Source organism: Triturus cristatus, chromosome 3_2 (assembly GCF_964204655.1).
Source record: "Triturus cristatus chromosome 3_2, aTriCri1.1, whole genome shotgun sequence".
Taxonomy (NCBI): Eukaryota; Metazoa; Chordata; class Amphibia; order Caudata; family Salamandridae; genus Triturus; species Triturus cristatus.
In genome coordinates this window covers 590,005,763-590,031,752 of record NC_140584.1, presented here as the reverse complement: position 1 = coordinate 590,031,752, position 25,990 = coordinate 590,005,763, and the positions used below count along the sequence as shown (strand labels likewise).

Genomic DNA, 25,990 nt, shown 5'->3' with positions numbered 1-25,990 from the left:
TCCGTGGGCCAATCATCAAAAGGCCCTGCCATTCCCCCTTCCTGCACCTCATTGTTCAATTTGTCCCGCACTAACTGTCTGTGTTCTGTCACCGATTTCAAATTATCAGCCTATTTTCTCTGTCTTGGACCCCTGCAACCCAAACGAAACCCCCATTTGAACCCTTCCCTCAACACTTGTGCTGCTCCCTGATCCTCGTACCCCTGAAGCCCCTCTTCAACCCTCTCAAGTTTAACTGGCGTATGAGCCTTTGGGCCCGGGGCCTTCGGCTCCTTAGCACCCCTATTGCTTGTGAAATGTTGAATACATCCTGCTGAGCTATTCCCTGCCTGATGCCATTGCTGGCCTCCCTGTTGGTGTCCGCCCCCAAAGCAGTTGACCAACGCATGTCGGCCCCCGCATTTGGAATACTCGTGACGGAACCTACAGAATTCCCACGTGCACAGGCCTTTGTTAAAGTCCCAGCATGCCCCCTCTGACCCCGCTTGAGTCTTTCCTGTGCCCCCCACTCCTCCCCGGGTGGGTCTCCCCTGAAAGGGCCGGTACACAATGGGTAAACCGCTGGCCATAAATAACATTTTGCCCACTTTGGCCACACCCATGGTGTGTTGCCTCAGATCAGTGTCTAATTCCTCCCATTTTGCTTCTGGTTCCCATGCCATTCGCGCTCTAAACTCCTCATCATATTGAGCCCATGCATATCCACCCCCTATGATCTGAGCTTTCCTAATCACGTCCATGTACTTGAATAAAGCTACGCAGCGCTCCGGGTACTTTTCACAATATACACTGGCGTGAATCAAAAACGCCGCCGTCCAATTCTCTATTGTCAAAGGTACTTTCGGCGGCTTGGCCAGCTCGTATTCCTCCTCTTGTGATCCCCCCTTAGACCTCACCTCCCGATCTAAGAGTTTAAGTATTTCAACATATTCCTCTCTCCATGTGCGATCTTTTGTTGTCAGTATTAAGTGGGCACCCAGGGGTTTGGTCACTCCCATATAAGAGAGTTTTTTAATTTTCAACTCCTTACTTTCTGGGCCATCTTTTTTGTTCCCTGTCTTTTCCCCTTCTACTGTCACTTTGTCCGTGTTCGTTCCGCACTCTATTTTTTTACTTTTTGTGTCCTCAACGTCCTTTGTCCCCACCCCAATGTCCACTACTTACTTTCCCTTCCTTAAGAGCCCCTCTTCCTCCCCCCAACCCTCATCCCCCCCTAACCCTACTGACACCATCATGGGTTAATCCTGCACCCTTTCGGCCTTACCTGGCTCCAAAGAGGGTGCACCTACAGTTGCAGTCCACCTCGCCAGTGGCTCTTTTATTTCTGACATCCTCGTTGCCCTTGGCTCGTGCCCCTGTGCCTTTTGCTGCTTCTCCGCCGGTGCCTGCAACATACTAGCCAAAACGTGAGATTGCACCCCCCCCCCCCCGTTCCTGGTCCACCTCCTCCTGCAGTTCCTCTTCCTCAAGGCTTTCCTTGTTGTAATCTAATTACTCTGCCCCCCCAACCTGGGGCCATTCATGTAACTCTTCCCAGAGGGCCCTACTGGCCCCTTTTTTCCCTGCTTGTGGTGGAGCCGACTGTACACGCCGGTCCTCCACGGGCGCCGCTGCCCATTCAATATCTTTCCTTGATGGCCCGGCGGCCCACCGGTTGTTGGGGCCTGCGAGGTCGTTCTGGGCCTTCGTCTGCTGTCCGCGATGGGCTCCCCCGCCGTTATCGGGTTGCCGCTCGAGTTCCACCCTCCCTCCATCTCGGTGCCAATAGGCTGCACCCAGCCCTGCCAAGTCTGCTATGCTGAGCTGCTCCGTATATAATGGAATAATGGGAACTGTCGCACTTGCAGGAGAGAAAGATGGTTAGTAGTTGTCTTGGTACCGTCATTGGCAGCGATGATGGGGCAGTGGGTGGCGCACACTGCAGTGGCTTCCTAGACAGGGCCCTGGCACTTATTATTTTACAAATTAAGCACTGTTGTCGCCGGTCGGGTATCTAGCATTTGCTATTCAATGCTTTATTTGAATAATTTCCCTGTTTATGCTGGTTGTTTTGAACACGGATGTTTTGCTTTCCTTCTATTGGATCTCATTTTGTGCCCGTACTGTGGGCTGCAAATCGTGCCCTTAAAAGTGATTTTGTGAGCTCACTGCATATGTATACATAGACAGGATGACATTTCGGCCATTTAGGTGGGAAAATAGTTTTCTTTGAAAATGGAAGGGGTCTGCTATTCAGCATTGCACAACCTCCTAATTCTGATATAGTAATGGGTGGCTGTTTTCTTTATTTCTTGGATTATATGGATTTTTCTACTCGGGGGTTGGTAGCTCAATGTCCTTCTGAATCTGTCTCTTAATTTATTTTTTTAAAGGTGTAGCAGATGTCCCTTCCCTCCATCCCATCCTCCTTCCAATATCCTTTCCTCCTTCTCTCTTTCTTTCTCTCTTTGCATTTTCACTTCTTTCTCCTCGCTGATGTATATTATTTACCAAGCAATACAAACTCACACATGACTTTGCTGGGATACATGTAGATGTTCCATCTGTCCCATCTTCCTGGGGTTTATACTTAGTACTTGATGAATTTGTAATACCCGTTATCGGTCATGATATTTACCTGATCTTTTCTATATGATAACTTTTCTATCTTTTTTTATCCCAGTCCAGATGTTATTTGTTATGTTTTCCTTTTTAACTTTTTAATTCTTCATTATTATATATCTGTTTCTGATTTCTATGTATTACTATTGCCTTGCAATTGTATTTCTATTTATCTAAAACAATAAAATATTTGAACAACATTTTTTATATCTCTTGTGGCAAGGTTGGAGTTTCGTGCCTGGATTTCACAGTTTCCTCTAGTTTGGCCACCCAGTGGCAACAGCATTGCTGAAAAGTCCCATAGTGCAAGGAGTATGAATGAGAGTACCTCCTCTTTGGTCCTAATTGGGCCCCAATTGTTTGTACCCAGATTCAGCCTGCTGGCTCCTTTTTGAGCAGTAGACTAGGTCTCAGTTAAACCAGTGCATCAGTGGGGGTGCGATCAGCATGTAAAGTTTCCGCTTCTGGCACCATGGTGGATTGTAAGGGTGGGCATAATGTGCGTAAGGGACCTACGCAGAGAGGCACGGAGATGGAACCAATCTCCGCACTCTCCGCATAGTTCCCTTATGCACAACCCGCCTACCGCCCGCAGTATTAAATATATAAAAAAATAAATGTTTAAATAACCTTACCTGATTGGCGGCGTCCCCGAGCTTTAAACCTCTTCCAGCGCGTCTTCTTCTGAGAACTGCGCAGGTTTGAAGCCCGGGGACGCCGCCGATCAGGTATGGTTATTTAAACATTTATTTCTTTATGTATTTAATACTGCGGGCGGACAACTTCCATTATGCCCCGAGTGTGCGGAGATTTGCCCTGTTTCTCCGCCTATTTTCGCGGAAGGGCAAATCTCCGCACATTCCGTGTGCGGAACGGAGTTGTCCGCCCACCCTTAATGGATTGCCAGTCAGATGCTAGTCTCAGAAGGGCCTTTAATTCTGTTGCTATGACAACAACCATGGGAGTTTTTATTCATTGTTTCTTCTAGGGGGATAGACTAAATTCATATTCAGCTGTGCACAGCGCTTCAACTGGGCACTTAGGCGCTTTCCCAAACTATGATGCCATTTCTTCCCTAATGATAAGGTTGAGTTTAGTCATTGCAAAGGGCCATGGTACTCTATCAAACCTACAGAATCAAGCAAGTGCATGTGCTCAGGCTTTGTACAACTACGGATTTAAAGGAAAACAACAATTGCAACCCGACAGTGGGAGACAGCTTTAGACGCATTCGTCCCCCTTGCCACATCCTAAGGGCCCAAAGCTCGCTGCCAAGCAGTCATGTAGTCAGGGCCATTGGAGTTTCGCGATTATGTGGCTGCTGATTTTTAATTGTTTGCATAATTATGGATTTGCCATATTTGCAACATATGGATTTGCCACATTTGCCAACTATAACGTGTCATCAACCGCGGCATCAACCGCAGATTGTTAACCGAAAAAAAGAGGCAAAAAATGATTTCTAGTTCAAACGCATCAAAAGGTACTAAAAAACGTATGCGGCATTATTTGCCTTTTCTTGCCACTGAGACATGATTCCATTGGCCCTGCATGGGGTGCACTGCAGTTCATGTTCATGAATGAGGGCGAATCTTGACGGAGCCAGGTCGGTTTATAGCAAACGGATTAAAGTTACTAAATCCGTCGCAGTATTTATGTTCGCAAGCAGGTCAAGGCCCTTCGCAAAGGGGAACTTTGCATGTCCCCCTCATAGGACCTCCTCGTCCCAGTCCCCGCATTTGGCCAAGGGAGTTCTATTCCATTATTATTACTGAAGGGCATTCTAACCCAGATCACAGCAGGGGGCCAACTATGAATCTACACAACTGGCTCGTTCTTCTCCGTAGTGAGTGGTAGGCAACATCATGAAGAACTCATAATACGCCTTATTTTCATTCTCTCGTGCCCCATGTTGAATGAATATTATAGTAGAGCTGCTGGCAGCGACCAGGGTGGTCATCCTCTGGTTCTAATTATATTCCCCAACAACCAGGACTTCCAGCAGTCTCATCGACAATGTGTTGGCCAATAGCCTCTGGGCCTACCCGAGGAGTGTGGCCCTACTGATGCAAGGGGCAAGTGTTAGGGCATACTATAAATCAGGTGTTTGGGCTTCAAATAGGAAGTGGGAGTCCATTAGTTAGACCATGAGCAGCCTCACCAGTGTCTAAGGAGGTCCGAGAACTTACTGGGCATCGCTGAGTGCATCGCAACGTGGAGGCTCATTTTATCGGCAAGGGCCAGGGATTGTAAAGAAATCCCTCATCCCCAGGACATGAGGCTGGTAAGAATTGACTAAAGCTTGGTGGATGGCAGTGGTCAGGAGATTGAGACGTCCGGCATGCTCAGGCAAAGGGGCAACATATGTTATCTTGTATTTTCACCAAGTGCTGGCTAGTAAGGCCATTTGGAAAGCAGTTCTTGCTCACAATAACAAAGCGGTTGAGTGTTGGCTGATCAGAAACACTCGAACGGCTAAGTAAGGCGAAATGTTTTCCAGGTGTGACAGGAATTTCTACAAAATATACAGATTTTCAATCCTGCCATAACCATCGCTGTCATCTAACCATTCCTCTCAGTAACACTGAGTTTCGTCAGCGACCATTGCTGACTTTAGAGACACCTGAAGCGCGGTATGGTAAAGAGCTTATTTTAAAAAAGGGAAACCATAGGGAGTTCCTCTAGGTGGGAGCAATCTTCCCTCGATTCGTCCTGGACGTTCTCTATCCCCAGATGAGTGCGACTCTTCATTGAGAAGGGTAAAGGGCAGAAGGGGAGTCTCTGCATGGACTTCCTCTTCTAGCATCTTACTCCTTAGCCTTATGCCGACTACCTGGGAAGTAAACCATCTGGGCAAGGTATTTCTTGAATGCTGCAGGTTGGTCATGGTTCACCCATTATGCTGTATAGAATAGGTAAGTAGCTAAGCAGGGATACTCTTCATGGCAGTTAATTTGAGGCGTTATGACCCAAGGGTTGATTACTTCTTACAAAATCCTAACAACAGGCTTTCGAATGGGGCAGTGTCGAAACACATATATTCCGTTGTTTGTCATATGTACAGCATTATAGATGAACTGAGATCTGGTGTAATATTTACATTGTCAGATTGAATCAACATATGCTCCCAATAGTACACTTTAAGGTTGTAGGGCAGTCAGCCAGCATACATGCACCCAATGGGCAAAGGTGGGGTATTGGTGATGGGTACATTTGCTTCTGAGGGCTGCAAGCTGTTCTGGCTGCATTTGCACAATCTTTGGAGCCATTACCAAAGCCCTCTAGCAGCAGCTGGTGGGGAGGGCAACATTCACAGTGACCTATTCGCCCTGTAGTGGAGTTTCTAGCAGCAGAAAAAGGGGGCAACCCAAAACATTTGGACTGATTTACTGTACTGACTCCTTGTAGGGGTGTTGAGCTGTCTTGGCACTGGGCAGGCAGGAGGGAGAAGCAACCTGCTAGTGGTCCCGAACCTTTCTGCCCTACCCTGGGAGGCCTGGAGCTGAACATTTTGTGGGGATTTGCCTGATGACAGGTGCCCCGGCAGGGACGGAGTGCTTTGCGGTGCCCTGGTGTATGTGTTGGCATGGAACTGTGGCTATTGCCCATCCCTCTGTGAGATGGAGGGTAAGTGTAAGTTGCCGCTAAGGTATGCTAGTCAATAATCAGCCCTAGCAGACCGGCCCTGGGAGCAGGGGGGTGGGTGGGGGTGTGGCAATCCAGATTTTGTTACAGGGGCCCGATAATGCAGCTCTGCTGCAAAGCCGGCCCCCAGTGGGAGATGGATAAGGAATAGTGGCATGCGGGCACTGTGTACAATTGTTGTGATGCTTGTACAACCTTTGCACTGTTTTTGTGCTGATCCTATGTTCTGTATTCTCATAGCTATAATGTCTGCTTAACTACGGTTCTCTTTTGTCACTGAAGCTGTGTGAATGAAGATAAAGGGCTACACCTTGGCTAAACCACAATCGAAGTTGTCTCTCTCTCCTACGAGTCTTTCCAGTGGGGGTGGGGGGTGGGGGTGACCAGCAACTTGCATGTTGTGAGTGCACTCTTCCTCTTTATTCCCTCTCCCTGTCCCTGTCTCATTTCATCTTTCAACCCTCTCTCGGTGGACTTTCATTCATTGAGTTCATTCGAACTTCCTGCCTTCAATACCTGCTCACTTCTCTCTTCGACCTCTCTAGTCATCCTCCCTTGCTTCCTCCATGCTTCACTTCTCCCTGCTTTTTTCATGTGTTCTCGAATCGAACATCCGCACTTCCCTCAACCTGCTTTCCTTCATACACTTCCTCACTCCCACCCCTTCCTACTTCTCTGCTTAGGCTTTATTTCCTTCCTGCCCCCAAACCCCATAAATCCACGGCGTTCTTCGTTGTAAGTCTTCCTTGTCTCGTTCTCTTCATACCTTCCTTCTTCTCTTCTATCACATCCTTCCCTACTCTGTTCTCTCCACCCCCTCCTCCTTACTTCCTTCTTCCTGCCCTCTCTCCCTTCATCCCTCCACCTCACTTCCCTTCTCTCCCCCGGAGCATGCTTGCCGTGTTATCAGTGTACCTTTGCTCCCTCTAGAGAAACTGGTGGTCGCCTTGTACAGTTATGAGCCGGCTCACGACGGGGACTTGGGCTTCCAGGCGGGGGACCATCTACAGATTCTCGTGCAGTAAGTATGGCTTGTGCAATGTTACTCTGTGAGCCAACCCAGGGCTGCCTTCCCTTAACTCCCAAGTCCAGAGTCATCTCAAGGGTTTTTGGGGCCCTCTGCAAGTCAGAGTTTGGGGCTCCCTGTTTGAATTGTATTACCTATTTTGTACTAAGAGAAGCTAGCATAAAGTCAAAAAGATATTCAAATAGTTCAACTTACAGCAACTGAATCACACGAAAACAGCTGATATATTCCTTTGCCCGGTGCCCAGCAGTGGCTCCTCCGGCATGGTGGAGGAGCGTCACCTCATTGGCCAGCAGCTGAAAAATTAAACAATATTTTATCATCTTTTTTTTTCAGCTGCTGACTGAGCCACATGTGTTGGGAGGGGCCATGCCGGGCCATGATAGGGAGGAGGAACAAAGTGGTGTGTGCACTTCTCGTGGAGAGGTGTGGCTCACTGGTTAGAGGCGGCAGATCCGTAAGCAGAGAATTGGCCAGGGACCACGGTTCAATTCCCGATGCGGCAGGGTCGTGGACCAGGGTCAAAACGGACTCAATAATTCTCGCCTCGGTACCTTCTCTAACCAGGAACACACTCGGCAACTCTGGGCATTAAGCTTGCCTCATCTCTACAACGGCCCCCCACAGACGCTGGGGATGCCTGGTTTCACCTTGGAGATACCCAGAAAGGAACCATCTCACAGGGATAGCCAGGACGTGTTCCCCAGCGGTCTATAGCGCCGGTACACTTCCGAGTAGCTGTGCGCTGAATAAGTTAAAATAACATAACATAACTTCTAAGTGCGCATGTTCGTTTGGCCAGCCGGCGTAGGTCGGCCAAATAGACATGCACAGTTCGGTTTCTCCAACCCAGCTCTATTGCACAGCTGGGTTGAAGGAATAGAACAGACTTCCTGTGCCTGAGAGAGCGTTAAACAATTCCACTCAGGCCAATCCTAGCGCTGCTCTCATGCTAATGGTAATAGCATGAGAGCAGCATGGGGATTGCACAGGGAGACTCTGATGCTGTCCCAGTGTCTGCTGGGACCAGGAAGCCCCCTCCACCCTCTCCACCACTTTTTGTTTAAGTCAGCCGCCGCTGCCGGGACCCCAAAAATCCTTAAGATTACACCACAGAGAGGGAGAGATCAAGATACAGAAATAGACTCCGGTGATGTAGAGAGAGATTACATTCACATGTGCCCCCTAAACTTTATGGGCCATAAGCATTTGTCCACTTTCCCATGCCTTCAACGTCTCTGCACTCGTCCGAGACTCTGGGGGTCAGACACAGGGGTGACCGCCTGCCATAGAGCTGAAGGGAGATAGGCATGCCAGGGCCCTGCGAGGCCTACCCACGCTCCACCCCAGCCACCCTCCGCATAATGCATACAGTTTGACCTTTAATGCAGCCTCTTCCAATCAGTGGGGCCACAACTGAAAGAGATTCTAGTGGTAGGAAGAGAGGGATGGAGTGAGAGCTGGAGGCTCACTCCTATAGGTGTTTGGACTTCTAGGGTGACCATAGCTCGAGCAAGAGTCTTGCCCAGCATGGGGGAGTAATGCAGGCCCCTACTGCCCTTGCAGTGTAGGGGGCCTCAATCCTTCAAGGGGAGGGGGTATTCAGCCCAAGGCCAATGAATATCTGTGAGGTATGGGGGACTCAGGGGACCCTCATCACATTTTGCATGGGGACCCCATCATTTTCTGTTATGCAGCTGGCTGCCACTTAGCTCAGTCTGGCTTGGTCTGATTACAGAGGTGTTCCAGTTGCCTGTTTGGTTGCTCCACGAGACCCCTGTGCTCCTAACGAGGACTCAAGCATGTTTTTTATAACACAGGGCACAGAACGCTACACTTTTCACTCCAATGATTTCTGGGTCAACTGCAGGAGGGCAGATGTGTAGTCTGGACTCAGGATTTGAGGCTGCAGTTGAGGCTGCTGGCACTACGGTGGGAGTGCTTACCCCTGCCATACAACCCAGTGCATAAAAACTTTATTGGCAAGACATGTCAAATATGTATTGTTAAAGGAAGTGAACAGGCGAGTTAAAGGGACCCATAAAAAGTAATTTTACCTCTTACCTTTCATGGCCGTTTCCTGTGAAATGCTGCTCACCCCCGCCCCTTTGTCCAGTGTTTTCTGCTGACGTGCAGGGGCATAAGCTTAGACCTTCTCCTGGGTTGGTTGGCGGTTGCTAGTTAAGATCACATGCAGTTTATGAATTAGATCAGAATCTACTCAGAAAAACAAACAAAAAATGAATGTGCCACAGGTTAACTTGCAAAACTTCAACTGCGCCAGCTACTAGTAACGCCCTATTCAACATATAGCGTAGGCATAGGTGCAGACCTTTTAGACTCGGCAGAAACTCAATGCCTGCTCTCCTGATTGGGACCCAGTTCAGAAGCACTACTGGCCACCCATGACAGCTTCTAGATCTCATGAACACTTTCCCTTCGGTGATTGGTTCTACAGGTGACCTCAGATCCCAATTTCATTCACTGGCTGCTCCTCCGAAGAATCTCTGGCCGAGTTCTGGCAGGTGTCTCAGCCGGTGCACTGCCAACTTCACCTCTTCCTCTTGAGATCAGGTTGACCTGGTGAAACTAAGTGGTGTTCAGGCGCTCAAGTCTTCGTAGTTTCTTCGCTTATCTCCGAGCCTTTGTAATCCATTTGAATACCTAGTCACCACTGTTATAGCCAATTTAGCAAGCTGTAATCTCTAACTGGTGGCAGAAACTACACCTATGAATTTTTAAAATTATAATTACACAACTTAACAAGCATTTGCAATGCAATAGGTCTCGCATTTGCGAGAGTTGGAGCTATTGGCGTTGTAAATGACAATGCCTTTTATTCATTTGTTTTAAAAACCTGCAAGCGGTGCATAAACACGCACTTTGTCAGCCTTGCCTCTCATAAGCATGGACTATAAGTACAAAGTGCTTGTTTACCCACAGCCAGGGCCGGACTGGGAAACAAAACCAGCCCTGGCAAAGTGCTCGGCTGGCCCCCCCGGGGCTTGAGGGTGCCGCTGAGCTCTTTGCCAGGGCCGGTTTTCAGCCAATTTTGTTACAGGGCCGATTTTGCAGCTACGCTGCACAAACGGCACTGTAACAAAAACGGCCCCCAGGATCCCAAAACCGGCCTCCACCCGTGCGGTGCACCTGGGGATTGCCCGGTTCCCGCTACGGCCAGTCCGGCCATGCGCACAGCTTGCTGGTTTCCAAACGCATAAATAAAAGGCATGTCATTTATAATGCCAATAGCTCAAACTTTCGCAAATGCGAGACCTAGTGCATTGAAATGCTTGTTTTAAATACCATGCAACCTACCTTGCAGGCTACCAGGCTTACACAAGCTGGGCTACATTTAAAAGGGCCTTTTTACCTGTCAAAGGGTTATGCAAACAGGTTGCACTTCAGGTTTTCCACTGCAGCAACCCGGCTACAGAAGGTAGGACTGAAGCCATGTTTCTCCAGCTACTATAGTGGATGGCATAACAGGTGCTACCCTCCACAAGCAGCATTTAACTTCCAGGTCCTAAATACACTTTCTACACCCTACAGGAAAGTTAAATGAGCCAATTAGGAATAAGCCAATTTAAGTATGTTTAAAGGGGAACAATGGGACTCCATTTCTGGTTAGCAGGGGTAAAGAGCACAGAGTTCTAAGGCCAGCACAAATATAGGGTCCAGCAAAAGACAAAAAATCTGGGGTGACTATATAGAAAAGGCAGATTTCCTACCGGCTTATAACATTGTTCAAGAGTCAACTGAGGCCTAGTTTTGTGCCTAGTTAAGCAACACGACAGAGCAATAACTGGGAAATATTTATAGAATATTGTTAAGCAATGCACTTCATGCTTATTATTGTGCAAGGCCATACAACACACATCAAGCAATGACGGAAATGTAAACATGATATTGCTTAAGTGTAATTTATGCATGCTATGGAATCAAGCCATCGGAATTTCCAAAAGCAATGACTGTACTTTTTATCCAGTAGACACAGAGGTTTGCTATAGCAGCATATGCTTCTTATCCGATAAGATGACATTCATAGGCCTAGAAACACCTCGAATAAGTCCAGCATATACCAGGACCAAAAACCAGCAAAAGGTACAGCTCATTTCATTTGAAAAGGAAACTTTTGAAAATCTGCGACATGTGTAGATGAGTGGCCTGCTCCCATGCAGATATTACCAAATAATGTAAATAGTATTCTTGTATTTACATTTATACCCTACTACAGTACATCCTATTGTTTATACAAACATCACATCCCAATCTTTGGACTGCCCCTTCCTTTATAACCTGCACACACATGGCTAGTCCACTCTCTTCCCACCTATACCATACCCCTCTAAGCTCCATACCTTGCTGTTGGCGCAGGTCACGCTCTGCAGGGCTCCGTAGAAGATGGGCAGCAGCGCCATGATCATCAGGCTCCCTTAGGCCAGCGCCGTCCCCTTGGGGAAGGCCGGCAGCAGGGCAGATGCGTTAGAAGCTTTAGGTCCGAGTCGTTGATCAGCGATGCCTCTGCCATGGCTGGAGGTTCGTGGGGCTGCTGGGTCCAGAGAGGGAGGTGGGACGGGAAGGTGCAGCGCCGAGGCTGCGTGGAGCTCTATATTAGGACCCCGGACAGGGAAGAGACTGCTCTTTCAAGCTCCGCTGCTTTTTGGTATGGCCACGTTACCTAGACAACTTGAAAGTGACGTCCCTCCCGGATGAATTTCACAACTTTATCTAATACTGAACATAATTAGTAGTTCCAATTTCTTGGTTCTAAGCGCCTGTGTCCCTCGCCCTTCCAGTCCTCTCGGAGTCACAGCGCCTCCTATTACCTCATGTGATTAATATAGGAAGACGAAGCGCCTATGTCCCTCGCCCTTCCAGTCCTCTCGGAGTCACGGCGCCTCCTTTCACCTCATGTGATAAATATAGGAAGACGGTATTTGAAGAACGTCGGCCGCACCGGTGGCTTTAATAAAGTCCCCTCCAAGGCCGCCTTCGTCAACTGTTTGTGTATAATTAACGAACGGAGTGAAAACATTAATCTCGGTGCCAAAAGGCGAAACTTGTGTCGGTTTTAAAAGGTTAGCGCCTCGTCATGGGCGCCTGGGCGACTGGGCTCATGCCGTGTGACACTAACAAATGAGGAGCACACGGCGAGTCATGGGCAGCCCCGCGAACGACACCCCCCGTCATCGGCCCTGTGCGCGCCTAGGATTGCAAGAGTAGGCACACGGAAGCCTACAGGTGCGCCTCGGGCTGCAGCAAACAGTTAGCGCCCTTCCCTTCCCCCCCAAAAAATTGAAGATTTAAAGCCCATAAGGTTAACCCATCTGGGCACACACACCTATTTTACGGTACATTACATCCCTACACACAGACTATTTCAGGAGTCATGCTGGAAGTGGAGTGGCAGGAGGGATAAAGGCCAAAAAGTGAAACTAAATAATGTGTTGCGCTTTCTCGTGTGCGGTGGTGGCCGTGCGCGAGCGTACGCGAGCTAAATCTCCAGTCCGGGTGGGCGGGGCCTAAGCAAGACAGGGCGGACACAAACCCCGCTTCCAAAGAAGTGGGACACAAAATCAACGACTATAGATCTCGCCAAGGCGAGCAGCGCATGCGCTGCAAGACAGGCGAGACCTAAAAAGGAATGTAAAAATATCAGCATTGGCTTATTTTCTGTTAAGCCCTCCAGTTTAATGGACCCTCCCAAATGACGTTCACTGGACTCCTGGAAGGATCCTCTCCTTTCAGCCATACATACATGAGAGGAGCCTCACTTGTCAGACAATTTCTTGTGAGAGAGTCCTCATCTGTCAGTCAACCACAGCTGTGTGGAGACTAATCCAACATTCATTCTAGCATGGGAGAAGACCGACCTGTCCATCAAACCTTCCTCACAGGCCACTCACACATAGGCCAGCTACACACATGAAGAGCCTCCCCTGATAGTAATTCACAGTTAGAACAAGTCACTCACACTTGGAAATGACTCATCTGTCAAGCACCCACAGATGGGAGGTGCCTCACATCCAGGTCAGCCTTTTGAAGGTGGCCAGATTTGTCAGTTACCCACCACAATGTGGAGGCTATTTACATGCCCCTTACGCCACCGGTGCGTCACTTTTTCCCATGTTAATTTGACCCACTGGCGGTGTAAGGCGCTTGTAAATAAGGCCCTTAGAGTTTTTTAGTGATTGAAGAAGACATTTACATAACGTATTTTACACTGTAGCACTTATAAGCGCTGATCAACTTCATATTCCGTGGCACCAATGATATTGAGGGTTTAACGTCTTAGTGACAGTTTTGAACCTAGAAGTACAGGCACGGGAGGCGGTAGCAGGACTCCAGAGGGGACTGCGACTAACGCCTCCCGCGGGCGGCGACATAGGGACAGGCAGCAGGAAGGGTTATAAAACACACAGCAATTCTTTAAAAGCACCCAATTGGGGGCAATGGCCGAAGTCATTACATGGCCAAAAAGGGGCTCTGCTAGGGGGGCCCCTCTCAGTGTTGCAGCGACCATCATTGAGTGCTGCACAAAATATGTACTCCCGCATCAGACCCCAGAGTTGCCACCATCATCTCATCTCTTGCACGCCACAGACTGTGGAGCCACTACGAGCAAAGACTTCATGCAGGGTGCAATGGCGGCGAACCCGGGAGGCAAGGAGCGAGTACAGAAAATAACCAGCCGAAAACCAGTCCCAAACCAGCCCACTTCAGGGAAGGTGATAGCGAGGCGTGTGGCCAGCTGCGAGTGCCAGCCGAACCTTGTTGTCGAAAGAGCGGGGATACGAGGAGGTGGCAAGTAGAGTTTCAGCATGGGAGGATTTGAACCTGCTGATCAAGCGGGTAAAGGAGGTGGTGGTACAACACGGAAGCAGTTGGTTGCTGGAGCAGGTCCTGGGCCCCAATGGTCCTGGGCCTTAATGGCAAAAGCAGACAATGAGTCCACATTTCGACTCCTCTCGGTACACCCGGACAGTTACCAACTGATGGGCTTCCAGCTTGATGGCGCTTTCTTTACAATAGATGCCTTCCCCTGGATTGCGCCATATCCTGCAATACCTCAAGGCCATTAGCACCTTCTTAGAGTGGGCCCTGGGAGTTGGATGTGAGGTTGCACTACCTTGATGACTTTCTTTTTGTGGGGAAGCCAGTCTCAGCACAATGTAGAACCTTGCTGGATCATTTCATCTCACTGACAGAACAACTCGGCCTCCCATTGGCACGTGACAAAACGGAGGGCCCATCAACACAGTTAACATTCCTCGGTATCGAGCTAGACTCGGTGGAAGGAGTGTGCAGATTACCAGTCCTGAAGATTACAGACTTGAAGCAGGCCATCTCAGCTTTCTTGGCCAAAAAGAAAGCAACCCTAAGGGAGTTTTAGCAGCTATTAGGCAAACTCAACTTTGGGACGAGGGTGATCCCTGCTGGAAGAGCATTTGCTAAGCGAATGGCTTGGCTGGCAAGGGGCCTCTCCAGAAGCATCACAGGGTCTGGTTGACGGTCGGGGTCGAATGATACCTCATGCATTGGCAGGATTTCCTTGCTAACTTCAGTTGGACTCTAGTCTGATGGGACTCTGGGCGTCAGCTGAGCAATAGAACCTCTTCACGGATGCAGCAGGGGGCTAAGGCTTTGGTGCCTCCTGGTGTCAGCCTGGTGCGTGACGCAGTGGTCAGACAACTGGAATGAAGCAGGCTGTACAAAGAATGTGGCATTGCTGAAGCTCTTTCCCATTGTGGTGGTATTTTCGCTAAGGCAAGGGAAGCTTGCCAAGAAGCGACGCTTAGGTCTGACAACCGCATGATGGTACAAGTGATAAATTTGGGCGCAGCTAATTGCCCAAGGGTGTTTAACCTGCTGCGACGCTTGGTGGGCTAGCTGAGTGCAAACACAGCAAAAAAAGCCAAATATGTCTCTGGGTGCAACAACTCAATCGCGGATGCTCTTTCTCGGTTTTAGTGGGCTTGGTTCCGCCAACACCGTGGGCAGAGAATAAGATTATGCCATCCTTCACTGACCTTTGGGATGTGGTGGAACAGACCTTGCAGTCTCATTGACAAGGCCCTTGTACCCAAAACCGCCGCCACTCATTGTAAGTGCTGGGCGGGCTACCAAAGGGAACACATGGGGAGATTGCAACACCACTAAGGTAGAGAAATGTATTCATTCAGCAATCACCAGTGGGAGGTCAAAAGCATGGACACAGAACCACTGGAGCACTGCCCTGTATGCCTTATGTATAATTACTTGCAGGACAGACTGCAGGTTGTTGCTCCTGGTCATGCACCTTAGTGTACGTATCTCAGTAGGTTCCAGTTCACAACTGTGATGCATATGGCATTAGCAAAGGCTAGTCTCACATCTGAGTCCTTCGGATCACATTCCTTTTGCATCAGCACAGCCACGACAGCAGCTGCCTGAGTCCTGGGGGAGAAAGGGATCATGCGGCTCGGCGGGTGGAAATCCTGTGCCTTCAAGGCTTACATAAGACCAAATGGTAACTAATGCAGAGCTTCATTTTGACACCACAGAGCTCAGATGCAGAAAACGGATGGTTTGGATAGTAGGCCACTCCTACATTACACGAGCCCAGCTATGGGCCAGCTCACGGATACTTTATGGCGGTATATGGCTGTGCAACATCAGGGTGGTTTGGATGGGCAAGCCAGGCTTGAGGTGGACACAGCTTCTGCCAAGAGTTCACTAAGTGCTGCGGACAAGGGAAAAACCTGACTCCATCGTGGTGCACCTGGATGGCAATCACCTCACCGAGCTAGGTCACAAGCAACTGTTGGAAATGATGAAGGCTGATCTCACAACCATCTCCCGAATGATCCGTCCCACAGATGTACTATGGTCTGAGGTGATAGCAAAGATTTGAAAGGAGGGGGGCTGTTAGCCATAATGCAGTAGAGAGATCCAGAAGGAAGCTTAACATCTCAATGAGTAACTTTTGCAAGGGAATGGGCTGAGACGTTGTCAGCAGCCGCAGTCTGTAAAGGTAACAGCAGTGGGGCGGTGGGGCCACGTGGGGGGATTTCGAGGGACGATGCAGAGGGAAAATTAAATAAATAATTTCCCCTCTGCATCGTCCCTCGAAATCCCACCCACACGTCCCCACGGCTCCACCTCAGTTACCTGCACGGACCGCGGCTGGTTGTCAGGCATGGCCCCATAAATTCAAGATACCAGGTTACTACTCGGACGACAAGGTTCACTTATCCAGACTGAGGATAGACAAGTTCCTGTTGAGCACTGTAGGGACGCTTGAGCTGTTAGGTTTTTCTTAGGGCAGGACGTTTCTCCTTCCTGGTAATAGGGGCGATGAAGGGAGCTGACAGCAGTTGTGGAACCACCAGCTGTGTGGCGGGGTACAGCTACCAGGATGGTAGAGTGCAATGGCGGCGAACCCGGGTGGCGAGGAGCAAGTACAGAAAATAACCCACTGAAAACCAGTCCAAAACCAGCCCACTTCAGGGAAGGTAATAGCGAGGCGTGTGGCCAGCTGCGAGTGCCAGCCGAGCCATGTTGTCGATAGAGCGGGGATACGAGGAGGTAAAAATGACATCACACGAGGACAGAAAGAGAAAAATACCCAAAGTCCTTGGGATGCCTCATGGCAGGGGCACTGGTGCGCAAACAAATGGTCAAGAGATGGCCAGCACTGGGTGGACACAACACTTGCTGCCCAGGCACAGCCACAGGGCTATGAATGCCAGACATCGGTATCAAGGAAAGCCTAGAAGCTGCAACTCATTGTTCCAATGAGATAAAGGAAAGAGCTGTCACAAGAGGACTCATGGCGATTGACAAAGTGATGTAGGGCCAACCAATAGTTGTTAATGCTGTAAGATGATTTATGACTGGTAATGACACAAGAATATTCCGACTGTAAACGGATGGATTATCAATGAATGACCCACTTGACATATAACATAGCTGCATGTCCTGAACGCAGTGACGACTGATGCTTTCACAACAAAGTATGTCTCAAATTGCGAAAAATCTAATAAACTGTGGCTGTTCTCAGACCAAAGAAGGTCAGTTGAGTCCTTTGTGGGTAGGGAGGGAATGGGGTGTGAACAACTAGAGGGCCTAAAGGAAGATCGCTCCACAGGGGTGGGGGTTGAAGGAAGGGTTATGTTAGATGTTCAAGCCGGTGGTTATTCCGCAGTCCATCATTTCCTTGGGTAGATTCTCCTCCTGTTGTGGGTAGCCAGAATGAGGGAGGGCAGAAAAGGCCCGAACCAGTGGACCATAGTCTTCCAATGGATTTTGCAGAAAAGCTGCTGCAAGCAATTAACACCAGGGAGGATATCACCTGTTAATCACCCACAGGATCATGGGGCCCGATTCACAGAACTAACTTAGGACAAAATCCTAAACTTACTACCATTTCGGTATTCACAGAAGGCACTTACTCATTTCGGTATTCACAGAAGGCACTTACTCATTTCGGTATTCACAGAAGTTAGGAGTTCTAACTTTAGGACTCCTAAATGCCTTCTGTGAATACCGAAAGTCTTAAAATTAGGATTTTTCTCAGTTTAGTAGTAGTATAGCTAGGACTCCTAACTTTAGGACTCCTAAATGCCTTCTGTGAATACTGAAAGCCTTAAAATTAGGATTTTTCTCAATTTAGTAGTAGTAAAGTTAGGACTCCTAACTTTAGGACTCCTAAATGCCTTCTGTGAATACCGAAAGCCTTAAAATTAGGATTTTTCTCAGTTTAGTAGTAGTCTAGGTAGGACTCCTAAGTTTAGGACTCCTAAACTGAGAAAAATCCTAATTTTAAGACTTTCGGTATTCACAGAAGGCATTTAGGAGTCCTAAACTTAGGACTCCTAACTTCTGTGAATACCGAAATGAGTAAGTGTCTTCTGTGAATACCAAAATGAGTAGGTACCTTCTGTGAATACGAAAATGGTAGTAAGTTTAGGATTTTGTCTTAAGTTAGTTCTGTGAATCGGGCCCATGGAGCCTAGCCTCCATCACCTACTCCGGAGAAGAGTCTCACTTGTGAGTTCACTACTGTTGGGAAGAGCCTTACCTGTCAGTCAAGCAGTCCTCTGAGGAACCACTGCTCGTAGCCACCGGCACATGGGAGGAGCCCCACCTGCGGCGCATTCTTATGTGGGCGGTGTCTCAGCCATCAGTCTCCCAAAGGGGGAGGGGTACCTGGCCGATCAGTAACTGATAGTTAGTGGGTCTTGTTTGTTATTCACTCACACCTAGGATCACCCCTAAGTAACTATGACCTTTGCTTTCAGACGGGGCGAATGGTGGAAGGCCCAGTCGCTTACAACTGGTGACTGTGGCTTCATTCCCTATAACTTTGTGGCCATGCTGAACACACTGGAGCCTGAGCCGTGAGTATACCTGTCACTGTCATATTTCTGTGGGTATCTGTGTGTGTGCATGTTCGCTGGGAGAATCCCTGTCATTGTTGTGTTGCCATAAGTGTCTGTGTGTCTAACATATTGCTTGTGAAAGGTTCGTCAATGTCTTGTTCTGAGCGGTCTGCATCTTTATTACTGACATTTTCTGAACTGAGAGGGGCATATGTACAAGGAAATGTCAGAGTGCGGAGCTGCGCCAAATTTGGCAGCGCCGCACTCCGAACATTTACAAAAAGCAGGGATGTGCCATATTTACAACAATACGGCACACCGCTATGTTTTCCCTATCACTGGTGCTAAAATTAGCTGCCTAGCACCAACAAAGGCACCCTTGCACCATAGTTCAAGAGTGCCTTCCTTCGCAGGTTATGATTATTTATGTGCAGGAAGATGTCCCTTCCTTCACATAAACAATCTATAATGGCTATTTGTTACTTCTATGTGTCCTGCATTCTGCAGCACATATAGAAGTAGCAAATTGTCATTAATTAATGATTGTTCATGTTCCGGGAGAGACACCTTCCTGCACATAAAGAATCATTAATGCTGTTTTGCTCTTTCTATGTGTGCAGCACACATAGAAAAAGCAAAACGAGGAGAAATAAAAGTTTTTGTCCTCGTTTCGCCATTCTAATGCCTGCTCTTGCATGGCGTTAGTTTTTGGCGCTGCCTGAGATTTACATCTCCTTGTACATCTGGGGCAGTGTCAACAAGTCATGGGTATTGCAGTGGAACACCCACAGCAACACCCATTGCACGCCCCTTTCACGCTAAGTGATGTGTGTAAAGAGGCCTTATTTACAAGGTGGCGTTAAGCCACAAAAAGTGGCTTAGCGCCGCTTTGGAAATATGGAGAAGGGCATAGCGCCACCAAGAAAGAAATAAAGAAAGAAAACTTTATTGCATGATTTGATAAAACCTTTGCAAAATACAGCAAATAAAAATATAGCACTTATCAAATTTGTTAAAAAGAACCCCGGTTCCTGTAGATAAAGGCACCCAACATCCCAATTGTAAAACTCTCTTGTAGGTGCACTGTCCATAAATCCTGTAATGGTGTTCCCTTAAGGGAAAACTGTAATCCTAGTTGAAGTAGCTTTTGAGTCCCAGATTTAGCTAGCCTATGAGCCGTTCCCCTTCCGATAGTTGATTTGTTTTGGTGTTTCCGACAACTATTAGTGTGCCTGACTGCCCCGCAAGAAGTGTTGTTCAACTGCTATTGCGATGAGCCAGGGGTCTGAATCTCAGGCCGAGGAAACGTTTAAGCAGTTCCCCTCGCTAGTTTTTTTGCAGCGTGGTCCATAAACCTAACCAGTATGCAGTTTAGGTTGGTGTTCCGGGGATCAAAACAGGCCAATACTGCACCTCTACACGATCTGACCTCCTTGTCGTTCCAGCCCCTCCTTAGAAGAGCCCTTCTTTCCTTCAAGAGGTTAGGACACAGACACAGTGCATGCATTAGGTCTTCCCTAGGATGGCCGCAAAGCCGACATGATTCCAGGGCACGGTCTCTTTTCCATTTGGGAAGATGGCAAGTCAATGGGATCACCCCCATTCTCAATTTTAAAAAGCAGAGCTTGGTGCGGGCACTAAAGGTGAAAGTTATGTAGCTCTACAAATGGAGACTGCCTAGTTTGGGTGCGTGCGAGTTGGCTAGTTTCAGGGCTTCTGGGAGATCCGATAAAAATAAGTTAAAAAGTATGGGGGCCAAGACGCACCCTTGCTTGAGGCCTTGCGTTGTCGAAATTGGTCGTGACAATCTGGAGCTATCTCCACTCTTGATCCTGACCCATGTGTTCTGATGCAAAAGCTGCACAGCTCTCAGTAATCTGTTTGGAATGTTCAGTGAAGAGAGCTTCTGCCGTAGCTTTGACCTGTTGACGTTGTCAAACGCCGATTTGTAGTCAATAAACCCCATGTAAATCGGACTGGTGCTAGTCTCTGCCTGGTCAATTAAACAAGAAAGTGCCATAAGACTGACCGTAGTGCCGGTATTGCTTGTAAATCCAGTTTGGTTTGGTGGGAATATTGAGCATGCCTCGGCCCATGCCCAAAGTGAGTTGAGCAATATCCCTGCAAAATACTTCACTTCGTTGTCGATTAAGGCAACCAACCGATAGTTCCCTTGTCTCCTCCTTTAAAAATTGGGACGAGGATCGATCCTTGCCATGAGGGTGGAATGATGTTCCTTTCTAGATTGGTAGAGTAGAGTGGAGCTAGCTTAGAAGCCCAGAAAGCCGGATCCTCCTTAAAAATAGCTGGAGGGATGCCTCCTGGTCCTGGGGCCCCATCTTTCCGTCCCTTTGTGATCTACTTTTGGATTTGTTCCTCCAGGGCTGTACTATACTCTATACTGTTAACTCGATTGTAGCTAACGATTTGCTTTTCGGTTATTGGTGCTTTGTGAAAACGCTCTTGAGGTGAGTTACCCTCCGTCCAAGGTTGAGCCTCCGGAGCTTTGCTGCCCTCTGTACCAGTAGCCTGATTAAGGATATAGTCTTGTGGGTCATTAAAATGACTATGCAGGAAGAGGTACCACTCAGATTCCAGTATATTTGACGAGGCAACTTTGGGGACACTGCCCCCTAAGCTGTTTATGGTGCGCCAAAGCCTTGCAGGGCTGTTTGACCTTATGTCATGGTATAGTTTGGCCCAAAAGGAATTCCAATGAGCCCTTTGATGTTCCCTTTTGGCAGCCTTGAAGTGTCTTCGGGCATCTCTCAGTTTAGTTATTATTAGTGGGTCCATTGGCTTCCTTTTAAGTTCCCGCCACAGCCGGTTCATGCTGCGTTTAGCCAATCGTATCTCAGGGTCCCAGGGGGTTGGCTGTTGGGACCCGGCCGCTTTTGTGTAGTTTGTCGGTTTTGCATGCCTGGCTATCAGATTCCTTGTGAAGCTTGTCCAGTTTGCGATTGGGTCTTCAGTTATCCTGCTGGTGTTCTCGATCATGTGTTTTGACTCCGTTGTTAAGAGCTGGAGATTATTAACTGAACATTTGATACGTTTTAAATTGATCGTAGAGCTTTCAAAAGCTTGTGCCAATGCCTGAACATGTTGCATCAGCCTAATGCTGAGAAATATTTCATGAGGGCTGTAGTCACTTTCTAATCTATTGCCAAACCCAAAGCCAGAGACATGATTCAAAAGGGAAAGGCTGACAAGAGTAATAAATCAGAGATGCGCCAGATTTTGATAGAAATGAGAGACCAGGCGGCTTGTCGGAAAAAACGCCTGTTGAGGGCTCTGAGGCTGAGATGTTCCAAATTGCCTTGGAGGGCACGGCCCTTTGGGTACTCCTTGCGCCATCCGGGACGATCCTGCGGTGATGTGGCCCAGTCGCTTTCCTGTGATTTGGTTACCTCATTCTTTTGTAAGTCAGACATCAGCCACATGTTAAAGTCTCCAGATAGTATGATATCTGCATTCAGGATCCCAGATCTCATTTTTAGTACTGTCGCGGTCACCTCGTCAGAAAGGGTTAGCCTGGACGCTGAGTTTGGATGAATATACACGTTCAATAAAATTACGGTCCTGGACTGCCCTTTGTGGGTTCTGAGTGTGATTCCGACTGTCTGGAGAGCCTGGGAGGAACTTACAAGATCCCATGAGGTAATTGCGCTATTAGCTGATATGTGGATGGCTAGACCTCCGCTACCTCGTCCCAGGGATTTCGTTTTCATTGCTGGAGTATGGTGAATTTTAAACCCTTCCAAGTGCTGCGGCTCCACAAGCCATGTCTCTTGTAACAGAATAATCTCGAAAGACCGTAAGTAGGAGATCGTGGCCTCATCCCCCTGTTTGTTTGCTAGCCCGTTTATATTCCAAGAGCAAATCCTTAGTGTGCTATCTTCCTGAGCCTTTTGACAGTTATTTTGTCAACGTAGCAGTCTGGTTGAATTTAGTGACCCCGCCAACCATGACCATGTGCAGGCCTGTTCCAGTCCAGTGTTTTGTATGTGCTGACCCTCGCTTGCTTTTTTTGATTTAGAGGTAGGGGTTTTGCCCCGGGCACTCTGCAGGACCGAATAGACCGGTTTTGGTCCTGCGCATGGGTGCTCCGTGGCCCAGATGTTCTGAGGAACATGTGGGTAGCCTGGTTCCCTGCCACGGATTATGGAGATACCCCACTGCTTAAAGGTTTCCATGAGCCTCAAGATTTTGTTTGATGCCTCCGCACAGCGCCAGGTGACCTTGGTAAGTGTGTTTGTTTGACCCTGGCCTGGTGCAATAAATTCTATGGCGGTAATGTCTTGTCACGTGACTTCGTTTGACACGCCTATGGCTTCTATCAGTTATATAGCGCCACCAAAACGTCGCTAAAAGAGACGTTCTGGTGTTGCTATCCCCTTGTAAATATATCCCAACATTTCTTTGCCACTGTTATAGTCTGACTGTATTTGTGTCACTGTCATAGTCTGATTGTATGCTTGTCACTGTCATGGTCTGAATGTATCCATGCCACCTTCATGTTCTGAGTGTATCTGTGACGCAGTCCTGTTCTGAGTCTATCTGTGTCACTGTCATGGTCTGGCTGTATCTGTCGTGGCTGCAGGTGGGCTGGGTTTTTTTTTTTAGTTCCAGGAAGTGTCAAAGGCGCCTCTGGAGAATGATGCTAGTGGGTAGAAGGCATTACGTTTTCAGGAGGCTCAAACAGACAGTGAGTTAGTAGTGCGCACATGAGAAAAGGAGTCCCGGGCGGATATCCATTTGACCTGTGGTAAACGTTTTCAATTATATCCATTTGGTACATTTGGGGTTTTGGACCTTAGACTTTACATGCCTATTGGAGCAATCAAGTAGAAGTCTACTCTATAAAAATCAAAAATCCGGACGGAATCCACTGAACACCAATAACCAGCTCTGGCTGACGACAACAACCCTTTTCTCATATGTGCCTGGAAACGTGTTGTAGTTGGGGTTACAAAACAATGGTGGATTTCCAAACCAGTGGGTCTGCTCTCAAGTGAGAGAAGAAGGAACAACATGTCAAACACTTTTCAGAGGCCTACAGGAAAGGTTGGTGCAGAAGGAAAGGACCATCTTTAATGTTAGCATTAGATGTGACTTAGATGCAGTCAACACTATTGTGATCCTACGAAGACATGGCGCAAGGTTCCAGGGTTCCACCCTGAGGTGCAGCAGTATCTGATTGTCATACCCATTGATGGGGAGAATCTCTCCAGGTCCCAGGTTGTCTCCATGTGCGCAAGCCAGACCCAACCATCCAAGTTTAGTTTTCAACATTAACAGATGCGAGGGAGTGCAAAGACGCCACACCACCACTACAGCAGCCGTCAGTGCACCAACAACACAAGGTTTTTTAGGAGGGTCAGGCCACGAACTCCTTTCTGAGGGGATACTTTAGGGGAAACAGTCATGGAAGGGCTAGAGGTGGCTCTGGAAAGGGCATCGCCACTTCAAAACAGTGACTTGACTACTATTTCCCCCAATCACAGAGCGCCTGTCGAAGAGAGGACCAGGTTATTCCTTTCAAAATGGGAGGAAATAACCTCAGACAAATGGGTCCTGTCCATCGCACAACAATAGGTCCTGTCGCATCACACGATCGAACATACCACCGCATTGTCACATGGTCGCTTGAAACATCAGCAGCTTCTTAAGGAGGTAGTACAAGTACTTCTCAGCAATGGTGCATCAAGCCTCTACCTCTACACCAGCAGGGCCAACAAGTGCACTCACTGTGTTTTCCCAGTGCCAGAATCGACAGTACATGATGGCATATCCTCAACTTCAGGCCATTTAAACACTGCATCCTGTTGGAGACTTTTAAAGGGACAACTCTGCAGGATGTCATCCCACAGCTCCACACGGGAGACCATATGGCTTCCCTCAAGGATGCCTACTTCGACATCCCCTTTTACCTGGCACATCACTGCTGCCTCAGATTTATGGTAAGTGGACAACACTACCAGCTCAAGATTCTACCCTTTAGAGTTACACGAGCCTCGAGGATATTTATTAAATATTTATAAAATGGTTGGCGGTAGTTGCAGCACATCGTCACCACAGTGTGATTCACGTATTTCCATTCCTCAGTGATTGGCTTACAGAGAGTAGCAGCTGACAGCACACCCAAGCAACAGTGTCACCCCTGCACAGGTGAGGGTTCACAGAAAATTCCAACAAATCCCATCTCAATCCACAGGAAGTTCAGACGATTTCTAGGAGCTGTGCTAAACTCGGTACAGGTAAATCCTGCCCAAACCTAGAGTGGGAGATGTCATTTCAAAGGTTGCTACCTCTTTTTTCAGACAATACGTCCATTAAATGTGCTAACACTAATGAAACTGTTGGGGATACCCGCTACCTGCATACCCTTGGTATTGTACACAAGTCTGCACATGCACCCGCTCCAGGGATGTCTAGCCAGGCGTCTGTCACAAGTGGTGGGTCAGTGGGAAGATCTAGTGCTGATGGAGCCCAGAGTTCAGCTCTGACTTCAATGGTGCAACGACAAAAAAATGGTTTACTGGCAAGCCTTTCTGGACACTCAGCCTCCGGTGACATTGCTCTCACGGCGGGGAGCTCGTCTGAACGACATGGCTGCTCAGGGTACCTGGATGAAGGTGCAGAGAAAGTACCACATCGTTTTCCTCAGGCTAAAAGAAATAAAATTGGTGCCTAGAGCATTTCACACAATCATTTGTTAAAAAATAGTCCTAATCAAGATGGGCAGCATGATCAACATGTATTATAATAAAAAATAAGGAGATATTTACTCACTTCAGCTGTTGGCCTAAGCCCAAATTATCTGGCAATGGTCTATTTGCAATCAGATAGCGCTCTTAGCGGAGCATCTGCCAGGGCGGGGCAATGACTTTGCGGACCTGCAGGACGCATCCACAAGCATACAAATGGAAGGTGAATCTCCAAGTACTTCAGCACTACTTCCACACATGGGGGCTCCCACAATCGATCTGTTCGCCACAGTAGAAAATGTCAACTTCCCACGCTTTGCCTCCAGGTACCTACATCAACAGTGCTTGGACAACACATCATGGATGAGTTGGTCAGGAATCTTGGCTTATGCTTTTCCTCCACTATCCATGCTTCTGTATGTAGTGAAGAAACTCAGGCAAACATCAATGGCACGGATTCTAATGGCGCAACGTAGGTAAGAAAGCACTGGTTCTAAGTACTTCTAGAAATGTCAGTCAATTCACAAGAGAAGCTTCCCAACAGGGTAGATCTTCTAACACATTAGGGGCAGCTGAGTCATCCAAACAGAAATTAACCTTGCAATTTGGCATCTTAGGTCATAGAGTTTAGGTATGTCAAACTA

General features: G+C 48.1%; 1 protein-coding gene across 2 annotated transcripts in view; it reads left to right on the top strand.

Moving 5' to 3' along the window:
• LCK (LCK proto-oncogene, Src family tyrosine kinase) overlaps positions 1 to 25,990 on the top strand; it is a 327,731-nt gene that overhangs the window by 156,895 nt on the left and 144,846 nt on the right. For both annotated transcript variants that reach the window (XM_085648416.1, XM_085648415.1), the window contains exons 4-5: positions 7,177 to 7,267; positions 18,559 to 18,657. In XM_085648416.1, coding sequence (XP_085504542.1) covers positions 7,177 to 7,267; positions 18,559 to 18,657 — 190 coding nt within the window. The remainder of the gene's footprint in view (positions 1 to 7,176; positions 7,268 to 18,558; positions 18,658 to 25,990) is intronic.